This window comes from Neopsephotus bourkii, unplaced genomic scaffold, assembly GCF_033783945.1.
Source record: "Neopsephotus bourkii isolate Nb327-2 ecotype Australia unplaced genomic scaffold, CSIRO-AGI_Nbou_v1 NB_1476, whole genome shotgun sequence".
Lineage (NCBI taxonomy): Eukaryota > Metazoa > Chordata > Aves > Psittaciformes > Psittacidae > Neopsephotus > Neopsephotus bourkii.
This window is the reverse complement of record NW_026901952.1, coordinates 330,322-351,084: the sequence shown is the minus strand read 5'-3', so window position 1 is coordinate 351,084 and position 20,763 is coordinate 330,322. Positions and strand designations below refer to the sequence as shown.

The 20,763-nt window shown below is 37.8% G+C and overlaps 1 protein-coding gene across 5 annotated transcripts in view; it reads right to left on the bottom strand.

Moving 5' to 3' along the window:
- Nucleotides 1-20,763, bottom strand: part of KCNN2 (potassium calcium-activated channel subfamily N member 2) — a 91,304-nt gene that overhangs the window by 9,422 nt on the left and 61,119 nt on the right. For all 5 annotated transcript variants that reach the window (XM_061369132.1, XM_061369131.1, XM_061369134.1 and 2 more), the window contains 2 exons: nt 5,249-5,390; nt 445-555 (listed from right to left, as the gene is read on the bottom strand). In XM_061369132.1, the coding sequence (XP_061225116.1) occupies nt 445-555; nt 5,249-5,390 (253 nt within the window). The remainder of the gene's footprint in view (nt 1-444; nt 556-5,248; nt 5,391-20,763) is intronic.

The following is a 20,763-nucleotide window of genomic DNA, read 5'->3' as shown; positions in this document are numbered from 1 at the left end:
TGTGTTGAGTGCAAAAGGCAATTGGAAAGACTGTTTCACTCAGTCTATGAATATGTCTTTTTCTTAAGAACACCCTTCATATCTTGTAATTCCTGTATCACTCATTCCACCTATTTTAGCTAGAAAAAATTTGCATATTCTTCTCATGTGTGGCATGAAGTTTTTTTAGCTCAACATAAGTCTTTAGTTTTACAGCATTTAGCTGTTGATTATACCAATTATATTGCAGCTGCAAGAGAATATATTCTATACAGCATATTCAAATTTTCAATATCTGACAGTTTCTCTCAATTTAGAGAAAATCTTAAGGCATTCAATTCCTTCTCCTTGCAAAATCACACCCTTGAAAAATTTCAGTATAATGGAGCAGGAAACTATTTAAAACAAAAGCAGAAATAAATTAACACATTTCCTTTTCAATTGTGAATATAAATTGTGACTTACTCTTTTAGTTAGCTGGGTGTCCATCATGAAATTATGCACATGTTTTTCTGCTTTGGTAAGTTCTAACTTCCTTGCCACCACAGCTACCACCAGTGCAGTACACCCAGCACCCTGAAAATAATAAAACAAACCCCCAAGATGTTACTATTTCATTTTGCATAGGTTTTAGTTTCAGTTTCTTCTTTTCTGTAGAAGTATGGCAGGCACCAGGTGGTTCATCCCTGGTAAATATAGTGAACATGCTAAAGCTATTTCAGTTCAGAGCAATAGGAAAAGTCTGTAATTACCGGCTGGTCTGTCAAGGCATCAAAATATTCATGAGCAGCATCATTTAAAAGTTCAGTTTTTCTTCCTGCAGGAGTTGAAAATCTGAACACATTCCATTTGTAGTCCACAAACAATGCTTTTGTTTTGACAACAACACTTTTAAACTCCAGAACAGTTACTAAATAAATGCCTGTTTTTAACAATTGTCTAAAGGTTACAGCACTTGCCAAGAAGAAATAAGATTTGATTAGTATTAAGCATACCAAAAAAAATCTTTTTAGGATTTTCTGAGGGTGCAAAAATAATCATAAATTTAGTATTTACTTACTTAGTATATTTCCTTGTTGTTCTCAGAGTCCTTCAATGATCTTTTCTTACAGTATTGCTGCTTATCTTATTACAATTTAAAATAGCACACATACACAAGACCATTTCTTCAAAACTTGGATGGGGAAAGTGTCAATTAATTTTCTAATTTGTGTTGCGTATATCTATGCAAGAAGAGCCAAAGCCAGTACGTACCTGTGCCTCTGAAATGACAGTAACTTTATCACCAGAACGAATTTAAATGTGGGTGGGTTTTTTTTCAGGGAGGAAAGCAAAGGATGCCAAAATGAAGTAGGTAATAAGAAGCAACATTACAGACATCTGAAGGTTTCATTTAATTTACACTATGAATAAATTCTGCTGCCTTAGTTTTATTTTTTGCTTTGTTTTATTTTTAACAATCCTTTACAAGTTCTTTTTTAAAAAGTACAAAAAGAACATGAAATATGCCAGGCTGTGTTTAACTTGCAGTTTCACCCCAATCTAGTTATTATTGCACCTGTGTCAGTTACTGTCCAGTATAAAGCAATCTCTTGTACACTGAAGCTTACCACATTTTCATTCACAGAGCTTTCTTCCATTCTTTCTCTATTTCTTCATTCTCCACCTCTATGAGTGCCTTACTCTCTCCAGAAAATCCAGAAGAAATACCTGAATCCAGCTTTCACAATAAAACTTCAGTAATAAACACATAGAGACTGCAAAATAAATTAACTCATTGGAAACCCTTATTCACATAGTGTCCTCAAGAGAAAAAAAATAAATAAAAAAAAAAATCTGCTTTCTTTGCTTACTTACTGAGGCACACAATGAATTCTGTAAAAGACTCCAAGCAATTAATTCTTCATGCCCTGGTATATTGTTCCAATAAATCCATCTGCTCCCTCACAAACACCTAATTCTCTACAATTAATTCTCACCTAGCAAAGCATATCCCCAAGGAGCATTCAACATTCCTTTGAATGAGTCCTTTGTAATTTTGCTGCATTTCCTTTTTCCCTTTAGTCCTTGGTACCAAGCTTTCTAGTTTCTGTTCTTTCTGTTGGAGGACATTTACTTGAAGTTTTGCTCTCCCCATGAGGTGACTCAAAATGGGTCTGTAAGTTCCTTGGCTTCTCCAGATTAAAAGTTAAAAAGGCAGAAGATGGACAATGCAATTTAAGGCTGAGCAATTCAGAAATCCACCAAGCCCTCTGAGAAGTCAGGAGATGCTCTACCCTATGTCCTACCTCCCCAGAAAACACACAGCTCTCCTTTAGTCTTCTTTCTGTGAAAAATGGCAGAAGGGAAGTGCTGAAGACCTTTGTGGGCAAATAAATAAATGAGTTACCCCATACATGAAGAGAAAATAGACATCTTTTGGTCCAGTATGTCAGGATAACCAGGATCAAATTAATGACGTAACTTGAGTTCTACCTGCTTATAGCATGAATGCTAAAACAGAATGAAAATATTCATAGCAACACCCCTGGCAAAGTGGCACAATACGGCTGTTTATGCCAAGTTACCAGGGCAGGGAAATATTAGATGCCACTTCCCACAGCCCCCCAAAAAAGCCAGAGGAATGGTGATAGACTAACAGCTAATAGAAATAAGATTGAAATTCCACTTAAAGTACGTAGTGTTATTTAATATTTTATATTACAAAGGTCTGTGCTATTTTATGGCTCCGTAAAGATCTCAGCATCCTTAAAGATACTAATAGAGTGAGAATTATTCCAAACTGCAGAAATGAAGTAGAGGCAATACAGTTACTCTAAAATGGTAGAACTGCAACCATCAAATTTCCATGTTTTAGAATATCCCGATTCAGATGAAAATCAGTAGCATGAATTAAATTAATTCATGCTCATGGGCTCAGGTTTTTTTCTTGTATTAATACTATAATGCAGTATCTACTTTTTTATTAAAATTACTTAGGCTAAGCAAAAGCACTATGGCATTAATTTAAACTGCAAGGAGGGCTATTTTGAGAATAGAATTTAAAAAAGTCTTATATTTGATTACTGTATTTTATAATTTCCAACATAATTCTATTTTTCCTGTTATGAGTATACTAAACCACTGCTTCAAGCTGCTGCTTAACTTTCAGGGGAATTATACATAATTAAAAAAAAAATTAAAATGCAGGTATATATTTTCAAGTAACAAGGCAGTAATTATTTCTACTTCAAATTTGCTCTCTTCAGTCAGTCTCTTGTCCACCTCTTGCATTAAAGAGATTGGAGTGTATTTTGGCTTGGTAAGCACACTGATTTTAAGGGCACTTAGGACTTCCAGTGTGTCAAAAGTTGAGGGAAAAGAGAATGAAAGAATATTTGTAACATTCCCTCATCAGTGCATCACAATTTCAGCTAGATATATGTATATCTGAAAGCCACCAACTTCAACCTCACTGAACAATCCATTTAAGAATGAGTAATAGGACAACAACTATGCCATCTCAGCCAGAAAAGGTGACCTAAAATAGTTTTGCATTATTTGTACTTCATATATTCATAATGCCTCCCTGGCTACTATTGTCTCCAGTGGAGTTTGCACCCCAGCTAGAATTTTATTGCAACATTTAAACTTCTAATGTATAATGCACCTGCTACAACCACAGTTGATTCTATTATTCCTTTCTCTATGGCATCACATATAGAACATTTGCCCCCAGTTGCAATATTTTGTAATTTCTGGCTCTTCCTTCTCATGACTCCAGTAGGTCCCTTGAGACAAAACCTTTTGCATTGTCTCTTGACTTAGGAAAAGCTTCCTGGAAACACGTGCAAAGCTAATGCATAGTTTTCTTTCAAATTCCTCCCCCTCTTTTTAGGATAGCAAAGCCCAGCAAAACTAGTGAAGGTACTTAATGCCAAGATCATTTGTTTTGATCCTGCATAATACCTCCTTGTTCCACACTCTCTTGGCTATATGAGGATGGTAAACTGTTCAGGAACTTGGACTACAAGTTGGTACTATCTTTATACAGTATTGGTATCAATAGAATCAGGTCTTAAGAGTCCTGAAGCCCTATATGAACATAAAAACGAATAAATAATGAAGGTAGGTCTGTATTAACCAATTACACAGTACACATCATAATGGGAGAACTGACTTTGCCTTTTTTTTTTTCTCTTTCAGATCCTGATGTGGTTTGCTGACATAATGCATCAATGTACGTACTACATAGTATACCGGCTGAGATGCCTTCAGCAGTCTAATCACAGTCCCTTGTCCTCTTCGCTGATGCAGACCTGCCTGAACTTTCTGCTGTTATCATCAGAACCACCACACCAAAGCTGACTAACTTAAAAACTACCACACAGGCTTTTTACATTATGGTAAACCCAAACAGATAAAGCCATGACAGCTAGAGAGAAAAAGCAGGTGTTGCCCAAAGCATGTAATGAGGGTGAGTCTATGGAATTTAAATCAAGGCCATGACTTTCGTACTGTTCACAAGAGCCAGGACTGAGGGTTCACACTGGTGCAATACACAGTGATTGCAAAACTGCTGCTTCAGGCTCCTATAAAGTCTAGTATTTACATCTAACTTACTGGTAAAGGCCAAGTTTTACTGATAACCAAAAAAGAGGTGTTTGCAACTTTTCAACTGAAGGGTTATCTAAGGTAAACAACAGTTATCACTGGCTGATAATCTGCACTGAAAACAGCATTTGGTCAGCAGAGAAACTCAGTACTCTAAGTAAATGCCTCTGGCATTCCCACTTGGTTCCTTCTTTGCTAAGGTTCCAAAATAACTTTACAAGGCAGAGATGAATTTCTGCAGCTGCCTGGAGGTCATATATATGCCTGGAGGGTGCTACTGGTGGGAAAGAAAACAACACTCCATGTCAGTGTCTCAGCTGAAAAATCCCTGGCACTTTCGGTTTAGTGGACTGGAAATGAAGTGTGGTCTTTAGTGCTGCAATTGCCACAAAAATGTGGCTATACTTGCCTGTAACTGAAAGAAGGCATTTCCTGTATTTCTTGCTCACTTCCCTTGGGATCCACTGAGGGAGTGGAAAAGGTCCACTTTGCAGACATACCTCACGTAAAGAAAAGTCTCCATTCCATTACCAGGAATGAAAGACCATGGTCATGGTGCAAGTGTATATAGTCTACAAGCCAGCAAATAAATATTTCTTTATGACTACCATAAATTTTGCAATTAATTGCAGCAAACTTAATCTTGTATCTAGTGAATAAATTCAGAAACACTCACCATTATTCCAGTGAGTAAACAGACTCCTTTCCCACAGTATGTATTAGGTACCATGTCGCCATATCCAATGGATAAAAAAGTTATTGAAATCAACCACATTGCTCCAAGAAAGTTGCTAGTAACATCCTGTTGATCATGGTACCTGAAAAGAAAAAGAAAATGGTTTTGTTATTGTGAAAACTTTTATTAAACTTTTGTGCTGTCAGAAAAAAATCATATTAACTGGTCATACAACCATTCTTGTTATTACCTTTTTGAGAACAGCTATAAGGAAATAAATAAAAATCAAATACGATTACATCAGCAATAAAGAAATAGAAGGTACCACAGCACCAGTAGTAGAGCTACTCAGATGGTTCATAGTTCAGTATGTTTATTATTATTAAAATGTTGCTGTTATTAAAATAGCAGAAACCTCATAATTTAATAAAGTCTCTTCATCAGGGGTACAAGTCCTGCTAATCCTCTGCAGCAGTGTAAGACACCAGTCTACTATAGTTGCTGCAGTCCAAGGCAAACATGAAAGTCAAAAAAGGATGTTTGAGCAAGCAGACAGCAGATCATATCTCCACCTCCTTGGCTCAAACGCAAGCCTATAACCCGAAACCTGATCAGGAACTATCCTGTAAATGCTTACTTAGACTAAGATCTTCCGTCTCCTTCTACGTGCCCAAGATAAATACAAAAGTATGGCATTGTATTTTTCATCATCAAAAGATCTTTACCAGCAAAATCTTTGTACGGACCTTTGTACAGCAAAACCTTCTTTTTGTATTGACAGCTATTAGGTCTGATTTCCTGATGTACCATTTCTTGTCTTAGTTTTAATATTCTAGTGGAATATATTAATTTCCTCCTTCAAAGAAAAGAACTTCAGATAAATAATCTAGTCTTCACATAATTTATACATTTAGTCAACAGGGAAGACATAAGGACACATTTTAGGCTTAAACCTGTTACCAAGACTCATTCTGTGGGGGGAAGAATGCCTTATTAGGCCTTATTATGCCTAAAGTGGGTGGAATTTTGCTCCCCAGAGAGAGTAGCTCTGCAACAGAGACTATCTGTGCTAGCTCAAGGTGGCACTAATTCCTGCAGCTGCTGTGAAGCCTTAGATTAGCTAGCTATGCTGTTGGATCCCTAATGGTATTATTTTAGCCAGTCCCTGAATCCGTGTTGAAAGAGTGATTTCTTAAGTTAAAAATCTGTAAGTAAAACAGAGACAATCTAAAAGAGGGATGGGGAGGAGGGGTGTCATTGTCCTGATAATCCCAACGTTTCTATGCCAGACTTACAGGGAGGTAGATTGGTTTTGCCTTTGTTGGTTTTTTTTCGGGTTGTTTGTTTTTGCAACCTCATTAATAATTTCTGAATCTCTGTTATTGGTAATTTTGGTGCATGCCTGCACCCTTCTGATTTTTTGTAAGATTACAGTTGTGCCAGCACACACTTTCAAGCACTCTACTATGTCATTAGGCATGACCGCCACTTGGGATGCAAGCCTGAATGAGGCTACCCTGCATCCACAACATCTCATTTTCAACCAGACGGTGAAAGACAGCTGGAATATGACACACTTCAGAATTCAACTGCAGTTCTCCTAAACTATCCATTCATCCGGTATCTGAGAGCACTGAACTCTGACTGGAAAATAACATACTATGAACAGCTCAGAAAGACAAAAGCTCAGTAAGTAAAGAAAAAGAAACAATTTCTGCAGCAAGTTCCACACAAAACAAAATACAGTCACTACCAAACAGACTCCAGAATATAAGCATTTTGTTATTAAACTTCAGTTTGAGAAAGGCATTTATTTTTTATAGCTATTTGTGTATTTTCTTTCAAATAACTACAAAAACATTTATTTAAATATTTAAAGCCACTACTCTTAGTCAGTTAAAACATGCACTAGAAACACTGTAAAACAAACACTAGAAAACAGCCGTATGTCGATAAAAGCTAGTATTTCACTGCATTAAAATGGCAGCTATAAACAGGCTGAATTTCTGGATTACATCCAGCTTCACACAGCAGCAGAATGTAGGATAAATTTAGAAAAGCTGTTTATTCCCCCAGGGTAGAAAACTCTTTGTCTGAAGTCGCACAGGCATAAGTATGATCTATGACTCCTCTCCTTCTAAGAAATGTGCTAGCAGGCAGGGAGTTGCACAGCTGGAACTTACTACTCACTAGGCAATACACATCCTGTGAAACACCCTTATCCACTGCTCTATAACCAGCATATGTTAAGTCCTGCAACTACTAAATTAAAACCAAAAATAGCTGAACTATTACATTTGTGCAAAAATAGCACATCTTGATTCCTTCCCAAGCCAAACTGAGTGGGAGTTTTACCATTCATCTCAGGAAGACATAAATATATTCCTCAGCTGACAATACTGCAGTGGCCTGGGTTGTCAAAGCAGTATTACAGATTCTTTATCGAACAGCAGTCCTTTTCTTCTCTATCAGTATCATGATTTTCAGTACCACTTTCCTTCAGAAATATGTTCATATTTGATGACATTTTATTTACTTGGTAAATCATCTTTTTAGCTACACACAGTTATCACATATTGACATCTTGACACCTAAGACACATTCATCTTAAAAAGAGATGATTAAGACAAAATCCAGTACAACATGAAACGTGACCATATTCACATTAATTCACACTTAGGAGTTTGATTTCAGTTTATCTTACTCTATGGACAGCCTCTGGTAACTGCCATCTTTGTTTTGGCTTTCTTGAACAATTCAAGGAAAGAACTAAAAAACCTCTTTTTGTAGGGAAGAAAATGCTTTTACCATAATTATCCAGAAATTCCTAGCCTGCACTTTAGTGGCAATCCAGGCTGAGTTTAGTTTTGTCAAACCTTAGAACTTTTAGACTAAGAACAGCTGGAAACAGGCTCAGCCCTTTAAAGCAGAAACTTGCCAAGACTCTTGAGACACTGATAGATCTAACCAGCTATTAGAGCTCGGTCCCCCAGTATCAGGCTATTCTGTTACTATGTGCCTTTTTAGTCTTAGTTAGATGGTAGGTTCTGGAAGCTTTTAATCTCTTAACACAGATAAAAATAATAGACAGGTGATGATAATAGACAGATTTTTTATTTGTTCTCACTTCCTTTATCCCTTTTTACTTTTTCAAAAGAAGGAATATGAAGGAATGGTGGAACTGACTCCTAATAAAGACTCGCATCAGCAGCAGCTCGAAACCCAACCAAAAGTAATGGATGCGAGTAATCTGTCTGAATTGCTTCTTTGGGGTCAAAATGTTAATGATTTTTCTATTAGGTATATTTGTAGACTATTTATGGAAAACTAATAAATCCAACAGAGAAATGTTCAATATCTTTACATAAGCAGCTTGTGTTATTCTGTTAGCTAAGATGGATAGAAAAATACTCTAAAAGAAAACAAGAGGACAGAGGAAAGAGAAATCAACACACATACACATAAAAAGGTAGACGGCATGTTCTAAGAAATTTTACACTTACATTCTTTAATATGAACTACAGCTAAATATAAGTTTGTAGGCATAAAATTATTTAGACTCCTAGCTGCTGTCAGGCATCTACTTCTCAATGCCTGGGCAATGACTAACCTGCCAGCAGAGAAGGTTTAAGGACAAACTGCTGTTTTTGCAAAGGGTACCAAACTCTCATTTGACATCCGCTGGTAAAGGTCTTGTTTTCCTGGTGCTGTGAAGAGCTGATGCTCTGCTAAATCAGTACACTTCTCTGCAGTCAGTCATGGTAGATGGAAAGATTTTCCATCTTTCCAAGAGAAGCCATTCACCTATAAACATAATCTAAAGATATCAAATTGCTGAAACTCCTTAAAAGAGTTATCTCACCTTTACATTTATTTTTTTTTTATTTTTTTAACCTGCATTCACTAGTTGTGTAAGAAACTGAAGGAGAAGCTGTTGAATCAATTCTACAAGTATTAGAAAACTGGGAATTGGAAAACCTTTAAATTTGTGATACAGCACTCTACTAAGAAGAACAGCATCAAAGGTAAGAATTCTCAGTATCAGTTTCAAGCTACATGTAGTTTGCTGAAAAAAAGCCTTCAGAAATTCAAGTTTTCAAAATTAGAAATATAATTACTCATAATGAACTTAAATTAAACCTATCTTTTTTCTGACATAAAACGGCCGAACTAGGTAAATGTTAGCCTTTCTTTTCTCTTGTATGTTGAAAAAGTGGGGATAAAAAATGAGGAGGGGAAATTATACAGCAAAGATGATGCTGAATCTCAGAGACTACTTTCTGACAAATTGAGTACTTTGAAGGTATTCTTCTTTCATGGAACTAATTCTATTTATCAAATGCAAATTACTATTTTTTAATATCTTAGTTTTCTACAGCAGAAGCTGATGTATCACCTTTCATAAAAAGGAATGAAGTAAAAGCTCACGGCCATAAAACCTGATTTTTTTTCTGAACAGACTCTGGATCAGAGCAGAAGCATGTGGTCAGTGCAAAAAATTTCCATTGACTGCTTCAGATTTTGGACTAGGCTTACACTGTCTATCACGAACCCTGCTGGAGCCATATGCTTAACTTAAATCAAGCTAAAGTATACTTATTCCTTGAATATAGTTTAGTTTGCTTTATGAAAAGGAAAAGCCATATTGAGTTTAGTTTCTATTAAGTCACACTGCTTGAAACTGGACAGGCTTCATTGAATATTTATAATTTCAAAACCGTACTTTGTGTCCTTCTGGGAGTCATCTGAAAGTTGTGCCAGATGTCACTATTAGTTTATTTGTAATGAACTAGGGACAGTCAGTACATTTAATGTTATGAAACATGAAGTACAAAGCCATAACTATATATTGCTGTATAGCAAATGAAACAAGGAAAGCACTTGTAACCTAAATATTTTCCTCTTCTATTTTTATGTATGAAAGTTCAGCATGAGGCTGTCAAAAAAGAAAGTGTTCTCATTCTTAAATTTTGCTCTTTTCATCAATCCAGTCAGGCAGCTAGGAAAATCCTTCAGGATGAATTTTGGTGGTTAACCTAGAAATGTTCATTTACTCCGTAAATTGATTGAGAAAGGTTAAAAACATAGAGGAAAGATTTCTGTGTCTCTGGTGCTGTATGCCTTACTCTGGAGTGAGTACGTACATGATAAACTAAGGGATGAACTTCTGCCACAAGCCTCTCCAAGGTAAACTCAACAGAATACCATAATTCCATCAGAAATGTAATACAGCTGTACGTAGTGCTTAACTCCGGTAATAATGGTAAAGGCATATCATCCCCATTTGCACACATCAACCTTTGCTGTACCAGATTAGAAGACAGAAGTATTGCCCAGCTAAATGCTCCCAAAAAGAAAATGCTTAAGAGACCTTCACCATAGTATGTTAAAAATACCAGATGCAGTTAATGGTTTTATTTCCTCTGTTTTAGGCCTAACTATTGAACATGTTGGAAAATCCTTTAAAGAAACAGAAATTATCTAATGCCTATTGATTGTCCTATTGGTAATTTCTATGCAAATCATACCATAGATGTGTGACGCATCTATTTGACTTTCATACGTAACTCTTTGGTTATGATTGAGGCAGGCAAGCACGGAATCATGTGCTTGCACAGGACCGGACCATGTGAATTTGGACTGCTGGCCTGATACGAAAACTAGATTTAAATCCAACTCTTACTAATTATTCTTTTCTCTGACTGTGAAATGGTTCTTAAAGGCTATCAACGTAATTAGTATTAATTAGCAACAAAGAGTATGAGGTGGAAGATGAAATGTTAAACAAACTTGAAATCTAATTTGCAGTGCTCTATTGGCCCTAGGAATGAGACGAGCTAACTAATGGGAGAAACATGGGGAAGTGTACAGAAGCAGGTCTAGATCTACTGAGAAGAATGCTGCCCTTAGGGAGCTACTAATTGTCCTCCTTTCACTGGCTTAGCAGAACTGGCCTTCTGCAAGACTATACATATACAGTAGAAGCTGAATCCAACTGAACAAATAAAAATCACAGGCATTTGTAGAATTTCAAATGTGACTGCAGAGCTACAACTTTTCTGGTTATCTTTCACTTTTCAGCTGCCGTGCTACATAAAAAGTAAATGAGATTATAATTTGAAAGCAACAAAAAAGGTAACAAAAAGAGACTTTCCCCCAACCCTAACCTCTAACCCTAAACCCTAGCTTTAACTCCTAATCCTAACCCTAAACCTAACGCTACCCCTATGAGTAATGACTACCAGGTTACAGGTCAAAGACATCTTACTCTGTCAGCAAAAGCCCGTGACATTAAAGAATAAACAAGTCAGGGATACTTAGCAGAAGATGTTCAGTTTGGGAGAGGAAAAAACAGGAGTAGACAGTGAACTGTAGATGTGTGTTATTCTTGTAGAGTTCAGACCGCTTTATTCCTAAGCGTTATTTCTGCAGCTACAAAACATTCATTATAAAAACTTATAAACAAGGTGTATTTAACACAGACTGAATTATAAGAGTTCAACTACACCTGAGTGCTACCTTTCATAGAACTCAAGAAAAGATGTGACTGAAAGTAAAATTGTCTTCTACCTTTAAAAGAAAAAAAAAATCAGGTTTCTCTAGATTGCAACTTTTGAGTTCAAGAAATTTAGTTATGAGACCCCAAAGGCAAGAGGACAGAGACTTCCATTTATATGGATTAAGAATTCCTTGAAAATACATGAGATCTACAGTCTTGCTTTCCCATGCCACCTATCTTCAGTCAATTTCTCCTCTAGGTTCAGGAGTTGTGATTGAAGAGGTGTAGAGCTGCAGTAGAGCCACACAGCCTTCTGCAGGAGATAGTCTGTTTTCTGAATATCGTCCCCTAAAGCATGAGAAAGCAAAATGCAGGCATACAGAATTAACAGCATTTCCTGCATTTTCACATCCCTCCGTTTGCTCCTCAGAATGGGTATAGCGAGGTATCTCTACAGGTACAATAAACAATATAAAAGCATTATAATTTAATAGGAATTATTATAATTTAATAATTAGATTTAATTAAAATTATAATTTAATAGGAAAACTCAAAATAATTTGTTTTTCAGTATAAGGACACCACAGCAAACAAGAATAGTAAACACAGTTCCCTGCACGGAATTTAAGTGACTTTGTCAAAGGTCACAACAGAACTGTAGGATAGATTTTCTATGTCATGCTTTAACAAACAGAACATACTCTATATCATTAAATAATGCTTTTTTTCCACTAAAAATTTCCACTTTTTAATACTTTTGTAAATTTATAAATCGTTTGTATACATTTCACATGCTTTTGTTGGTATACTTCACTTCAGTGTTCTATACTACAAGCAAAACTACTGTGGTTACCTGAAAAACAGAAAAGCATTAGGGTTGACCCTATTAAGACCATGTTAACGTTATTTTAGTCTGATTTTTTATTTCCCTTTGAAGGAAAGTAAAAATAGACTGATCAAATGTGTAGTCCCTAGTGCAGATTGTTGCACTGCCAGCAGACACCAGGGGCCATGGCATCTGCTTCTTGGCCAACTATATGTGCTAGATCTCATTTTCAAAAAAAAATTCAAGAGAAATCATACTCCTTGATATCAGAAATACAATCACGGAAGGACAACAGTGTCCTGCTGTGGCATACCAATTGTGTCAGCAGGTCTTCTGCTTCCCAGCACACAGAGAACGAGGAAGGCAACCAGTGTGATCTGCTAACAAGGGTATTCAACTTTTGGTGCAAATACTACTCTAAAAGCAGTATTATCAAGACTTATCAAGCACAACTTTTGTTAAATGCTGGTTTGCTTGGAAAAGGAAGAAAATGAATGCTGCAAGTATGACTGAAAGCTGACAAGCATCTTTGGTGTATTAACTAAACGTGACATGCAATTTGCTTTTGAATACCTTGGAAAGAATCTGCTGTGAAAGGCTGAAATTTAACACCAAAGTTTTAACAGTCACGATTACAATTTTAGAAACTCATTAGTCGGAAGGTATGTGAAGATTTCTGAAAATAGGATGATTAAAAACAAATTCAAAAGGAAAAGATATTTGGGCATGAATACTTGGTCTGAAATCTCACTACTTAATTTCAGGCAGTATTGTATCTCTGTGATTTCAGGTTGTGGGAAGCTTTGCAGGTCACATCTGCTGCATTCTTTAAAGCGTAGAGTAACATAAGAGATCACCTTTAATGCAAGAAATCAAAACATAAAGTATCTTCTTTCTGAAACTCAATGAAGTGATAGAACATTTTTATTAGAAGACTATTACTTAATGCAAATCGTTTTTGCAAGGTCATTTCCCACATGCTCAGAAATAATGCAGTTCAGCCCCTGGACTGACACTAAGATCAGAAAGGAGAACATTCTGGATAACTCTCAGGTGAAGCCAATTACACCAAGTGTCTACACAACTGATGCATTTAGTTTATTCAGGAAAAACTATGCAGTGGCTGAAAGAGGCGGAACAAAGATTAACATCATTCCTCTGCAACTACCAAAAGCAAGCCTGAAACAGAACCCATATCAGAGTAAACTCCACATTCTCCAACCAATACCCAACTGCAAACCCTGCAGTTAGTGTACAGTGTTTTATAAACCCATCTTTAAGTTTCTCCCTCAGATGTACAACAGAATCAGAGAATCAGAGAATGACTGACCTTAAACATCATCTAGTTCCAACCCCCTGCCACGGTAAGGGATGCCACCCAAGACTCTGTCCAATCTGGCCTTGAACACCGCCAGGGATGGAGTACTTACCGCTTCTTCTCTGAGCAACCTGATCCAGTGCCTCATCACCCTCACAGTAAAGAACTTCTTCTTTATATCTAACCTAAACTTTCCCTGTTTTAAGTGTGAACCTGTTCCCTCTTGTCCTCTTGCTACAGTCCCTGATGAAGATTCCCTCTACAGCATCCTTGTAGGCCCTCTTCAGATACTGGAAGGCTGCTATAGGGTCTCTACCTCAGGGGGCCTTCTCTTCTCCAGGCTGAACAGCCCCAACTTTCTTAGTCTGTCTTCAAATGGGAGGCGCTCCAGCCCCCTGATCATCCTTGTGGCCTTCCTCTGGACTTGCTCCAACAGCTTTTTATGCTGAGGGCAACAGAACTGCAAACAGTATTCCATGGGGTCTCACAAGAGCACAGCAGAGGTGCAGGACCATCTCCTTCAACCTGCTGGTCACACTCTTTTTGATACAGCCAAGGATACAGTTGGTTTCTGGCCTGCAAGTGTACACTGAAGCTGGGTCATGCTCAGTTTCTCAACAGCCATCATCCCCAAGTCCTTCTCCGCAGGGCTGCTCTGAATCCCTTCTTTGCCCAACCTGTAGCTGTGCCTGGGATTGCCCCAACTCAGGTGTAGGACCTTGCCTTCACTTTGGTGAACTTCGTGAGGCTGGCACTGGACACCTCTCAAACGTGTCAAGGTCCCTCTGGATGGCGTTACTTCCTCCAGCGTATCAACTGAACCACATAGCTTAGTGTCACTGGCAAACTTGCTGAAGGTGCAAAAACCCCACTGTCCATGTCACCAACAAGGATGTTGAATAGGATCAGATCTAACACTGACCCAAGGGACACCACTCATCATCCATCTCCAGTTGGACATCAAGCCATTGACCATAACTCTCTGAGTGCAGCCATCCATCCAGCCCATTCCTTATTCCATTCTTTTGATGGATGTGTGGTCTATCTATCAAATTTGTCTTCAGTTTAGCAACAAGGATTGCATGCTGGAGCACAACAAACTGCCAAATACAGCCAAATACTGAATTCAAAAGAAAGCCACTGACTTGTCTGACATGACTATTAACGAACATACCTTCCATGCTTTCTCATACCATCCTTCCATACCATCCTTCTCAGTCCAGAGCCGGACTGAGGGAAAAGCTCCTCCCCTTTAGATTTCATGTCCTATATCCATACTATACTATGGATAGAGAAATGGCATCAGTAGAAAACAAGCCAAAACATATTCAACCAATATCCTCCTCTCCCTTCAATCAGCATCAAGCTGCAATGGAACTAAAACATTTTTTTCTTCCTTTTACATCAAATACATTTAACATTACATAGCTGCTAAGCGAACAATGCCTTTTGACCCCTGGTTATTTTGCTTCATTTCAAAAGCATTCAGACATCATGAGTCAGCTGGCATGCAGCAAATTAAGGGCACAAAACTATTAGTGGCCCATAGTCCTTTTCGCAAACAAAGACAAGATACTTCTGCTAGGTTTTTTTTTATATTATCTTTCACATTTGTGAAAAAGACCATAGATTTTAAAGATAACAATTAGGCACTGGTTTAATTCTTATAAAAAAAATTACACTCCCGTATTACAGAACTGTTAACTCTGAGATAATTTAGCATCAGTTACTCAAGCAGTACCCCTTCCTGAACATAGACTTTCATGGCTCAGCTGGCTTAGCATGAGATCACCAGGTCGCGGCTTCAACCTGTATAGGTTTGACAGCTGAGCCACATTTTTTTAAAGATTTTTAGTCACATCTCTACGTAACTGTTTGCTCAGCTGACCAGAAGCACATTACTTTGAAACTGTGTCCTTTATATCTTTGTTGGTCTGCTATCAATACTATGAAAGAAACAGCCAACCAAAGATACAAGGACAAAATAAAATGGAAGATCAGCTACTCTGCTTGAGCATCAAGGTGCAAATGTTCCATTTTTCTGCAAATGAAGAACATGCTCCAAAACAGGTATGTATAATCTAGCAGTGCCTTGGGTCATAATTACTAAATTTTACCGTAACTAGAAGGAACTACACCCTATCATGGAAAGGTATGAAGTCCTAATGGGAAAAAAAACCACCAACCCAAAACCAAAAAACAACCCCCCCCCCCAAAAAAAAAAACCACAAAAACAACAGAAGGCCAGTCAGGCTGGTTGGTCTGGCTGGGGCCAGGGAGGATCACCTATCTCTCAATGCCAGCAGTGCAGCAGGAGGTGGCAATGCAGCAGAACAAAAGACTGTCCCTGGTTACTGTGGACATCAGACCTTCACCACCTACTGTCTAACTGGGGTGATGAGTGTCCTAACATTAAATCTAGTACATCACTAAACTCCAGCTAGATTTCAGGTCTGTTAGTAAGTAATAACTTCCTTGCACTTTCAAGTTCTGCAAACCCTGCTTGCAAAGTCTCAAACCCTGCTTGCAAAGTCTCTTTGCATCTGCTGAAGATGCTCAATAACCTACCTCAAAAGAGGGATCACAGAATTACAGGCAAGGAAATAAAATAATAGCTGTAGTAAGTGAAAACCCCTGGATTGCAGAGATACTAGGTTTTAGTTTCTTAATCATCTTACACAAAATCCTGATCTTTGAAAGAACATGTTCATTTGTTAAGCCCACACAACTCTCAACCCCTATGTTTTTAAAACCTTTCTGCTTTGTACTCCAAAGTTGCCTACAAGTCAAAATATTTTTAACGTAGCCTGTCCAACAGACACAACAAACACTATGTAACTACATGTGTATCTACTCAAGTTTATGATTATTAAGAACACTCTTTAAGATGATCATAGCCTGCTTTATTATATCATTACAACAAAATAAGCAATGATTAACATTACTGCACTCCTAAGACTGGGACAGGATCCTGCAATCCTGGCATACTCACAGTACGAATTCTATTCAGTTTATAATAAGTGAGTAATCTATTTACACTTCTAGGGGATCATGATTATGACAGAAGAATATATTAACATTAATATAAATAAAAATCCATCCTGTAGTTACACCTTTAATCATTCTGTCATTTGTTTTTTATGCATTACAATATGTTTTACTGTTTCAAAGACAGCATACACTGTTTTTTACTGCTATTTTCACCCTGGAAGTAGTCTTCTACAAGTCAAAGTTATTTGTGAATGTTTAATGAATTGATTGCATAAATAAGTCTTTTGAAAACAAGACAACACAAAACCCTTAAAATAAATAGCTGTTTTATTCATAGTTATTGCTAGACATCCTTTTCCCTGTTTCTCATATAAATGCATACTGACATAGGAAGATATTCCAAGGTGATGAAAACACATCCATTTTCATTCATGCTGATGACAGTAACAATGGTTGCAGATTTTTTTTCTGACATGCATCCCTATTTCCTAGCATTGCAAAACCTGCACGTAATTCCTTACAACTGATACTTATGTTTTTACCAGAGGCTTATCACAACAACTTGGCATGATTTGTGTGATTACAGGGTCAGGATGCAATCATTCAGGCTCTGTCATCAAAGATTTTGAAGTCAATGCAATTCCAGTGGCTTTTACAGATTTTGCACCGGGTTCCAAAACAGACGGTAAGCCCCATGGCAATGACACCATCTCTTACTGTTTCTGCTCTTACCCAACTGAGGCAGCTGCTACTCTGGCAGATTTGGAGTAATTTTTACTCTCATTGCACCTTTGTAATGACGGGTCTCTTTTGCTGCCAAGCTTAGCAAGCAAGTATAGCACAGAGACCTAATTTAGTGCCAGGTCATTCCAACTCAACCTGATGTATGTTCACAGCATGGTGCTGTGCAGTGTTTGCACACACCTAATAGGAGTATAATTAACTGACCCTACTATCTAGTGGGTTTTAAGGTCCCATTTCAGACTGGCATGCACACAGCTTCCTCTCTGCAAGAGAGACTACAGAGCCTCTCACCCAGCCTTCCGCAGTTTGGGCTGTGAAGTCTCTGTAGGGAAAACAAACCAGCTATCAGGGTGCTCCTCCTGCCTGGGCAGTTTTCTCAGCACAAGCTGTCAGCATGATTGGTATTGATCAAAACTGAACAATTTGTCTTAAACCACTGTATCAAAGCTAAGGCATTTGTCTTCATCTAACAGCAGCAGTTTTCACAAGTGATAGCTCCCTCCTCACTAGAAATTATTACATTTATTGTTACTGCAATGTCATATGTGTGTTATTCTTGGATACCACTTTGCTAAGCAGTGTGCAAACACAGAACAAAAGACAGCCCCTGACCCAGAGTCTTGCAATTTAAATAATCTCAGATACTTGTCCAGTTCACACTGCACTGATAGCTCCAATTTTCTATAACATTCAATGAACTACACTTGTGGAAACTCATAGAAATTTCACCAATGGATTTCATTTAACATAGCACAAGGCTTTAAAAAGAAATACTGCCTATCAATCTATTTTAGAGGGAAAAAAAAAAAAAAAAAGGAAGGTAGATTCATGTTCTATTTTCTAATTCAGGAATGTTCTTGCTTGATCAGCCTACGAGCTCTGAACTAGTATAACATCACTGGTTTGGGAAGTATAACACACACCAACACTTGTATGGTATAAAGATTAAGAAAGAAAGTCATGTATCATGGCCCTAATTCCAAATTCCCTGTTAGGGAGCACTATGTGTCTGAGAACACTGAGAACTCAGGAACACATACATGCTCCACCGTTAACAAGGGAGGAAAAAGAAGAACAAGGGTTTTGTAAAAACAAATCATAATGTGTTCCGATTGTTCCCCAAACAAAAATGTCTAAAGCATATTACAAATGTTAGAGTGTAATGTATTTTTATTAGAATATTTAAAAGATATTAGTGTGCTGGTTTTGGCTGGGCTACAGCTAATTTTCTTCGTATTGGCTAGCATGGGGCTGTGTTCTGGATTTGTGCTGAAACCAGTATTTATAACATAGGGATGTTTTTGTTATTGCAGTGCTTAAACAGAACCAAAGCCTTTTCTGCTCCTCACCCCACCACACCAGCGAGTAGGCTGGGGGAGCATGAGGAATTGGGTGACACAGCCAGGACAGCTAATCCCAACTGACCCAAGGGATATCCCACACCATATGGTGTCATCAGCAGCACGTTAAGCTGGTTTAAAAAGTTCAAGGACCCATTCAGAGTGATGTTTTTTGCCTTCCCAAGTAACCGTTACAGATGACGGAGCTGTGCCTTCCTGGAGATGGCTGAACATCTGCCTGTCCATGGGGAGTGGTGGATTCCTTGGTCGTCTTTGCTTGTGTGTGTGCAGATTTTTCTTTACCTATTAAACTGTCTTTACCTCAAACCCTGAGTTTTCTCACTTTTACCATTCTGATTCTCTTCCCCCATCCTACCAGGGGAAAGCAAGCAAGAGGCTGTGTGGGGCTGAGCTGGCAGCTGGGTTTAAACCACAACAATCAGTACAAATAAAAGTGAAAAGGGTGTCTGGGTTTCAGTCCAGAAATATCATTGAAACTTTACAGAAATACTAGTATCAGGGTATGAGATTCCTGTGTTTTGGGCCAAAATGGGGAACAGCCTTCTTGCTTGCATGAATTTAGAAAGCCGAATGTCCTTCCCTCTACCATTTTGTCACTTTTCCTTTACCTAACCATCTTTTTTAATCTATAAAACCTCTTAAAAATAAATTCTAAGGTTGAGTTCCTTGGAACAGAAGGCAAGTGAACAGATGCAGCTTTTGGTCTGACTCATCAGGGAGCCCTGCGTACAGCAGTAGACCATCTCACAGCCTGACACCAGGGTGTCACATCAAGGTTAAGTCTCCCTAAACTCTGCCATGCACATCACTCCAGTTTGAGAGTGCCTATTTCTTGTAGCACTGATTTCTTACAGTCAGCACTACAGAACCCGTCATGCAGGCAGCGCTGTGCCCTCTTCTATTCCCACTAGGAGAATGAAGCTTCCATTTCTAAACTCAATACCGATATGGTATCTTAATAATATTCCACAAGGGCTGGTGATGGGACCTTTCCACTCACTGGGCACTGGACTGCAGCATGGCAGAAAATTAGTGCTCTCTGTAATTGCCAGTAAACTTTGTGGCAGGTTTAAATTTCATATGTTTCCATAGGGATTATCAGTTTGTGTACATACCCAAGCTGTACTAAAAGAAACATTCTTGGGGATCTTTCGAATAAGTAGTTTTACTGTAAGGCTTTTTCAACTGTGCATAAACAAAACAGTTCCAAATTACCCAGTAAAAACTAAAGTAAGTTGCAAGCATGTAAAGCTACAGGAACTACCAACAGTAAAGATTTGTCTGGCAAGCTGGGCAATCCATGTATGTGGTAACTATATTGGGACACTGCACAGTTACATCACTAAGCAGAAGTTGTAAGAGCACAGTTACATCATTAAGCAGAAGTTGTAAGCATACACTGGCCACTACTGTGATGTCTCTACAATACTTACAGCCAATATGTTACAAATCACATACCATCTAAAGAACAACTGCAGCGAAAACTATAGCTGATTTTGAACCTCCTAAGGCAAAAAACTACCTAAGGAAAAAACAAAAACAAACCCAAAACCTACAGGTATTGCGACAGCAAGGGGAAGGAGTACAGAAAAGGAAAATAAAGAACATGTAAAATATTTAAAAAGAACCTTCTAATTTTTCCCTCCATATAACCACTTCTTTAAACTGTGCAGTTCCCCTCACATTATCCCGTATAATTGACCTTGAAGACTTGAATTTTTAGAACTGATTTATAAATTCTCAATAAAAGAAATTCTTTAATGTATAAGGTCAGAG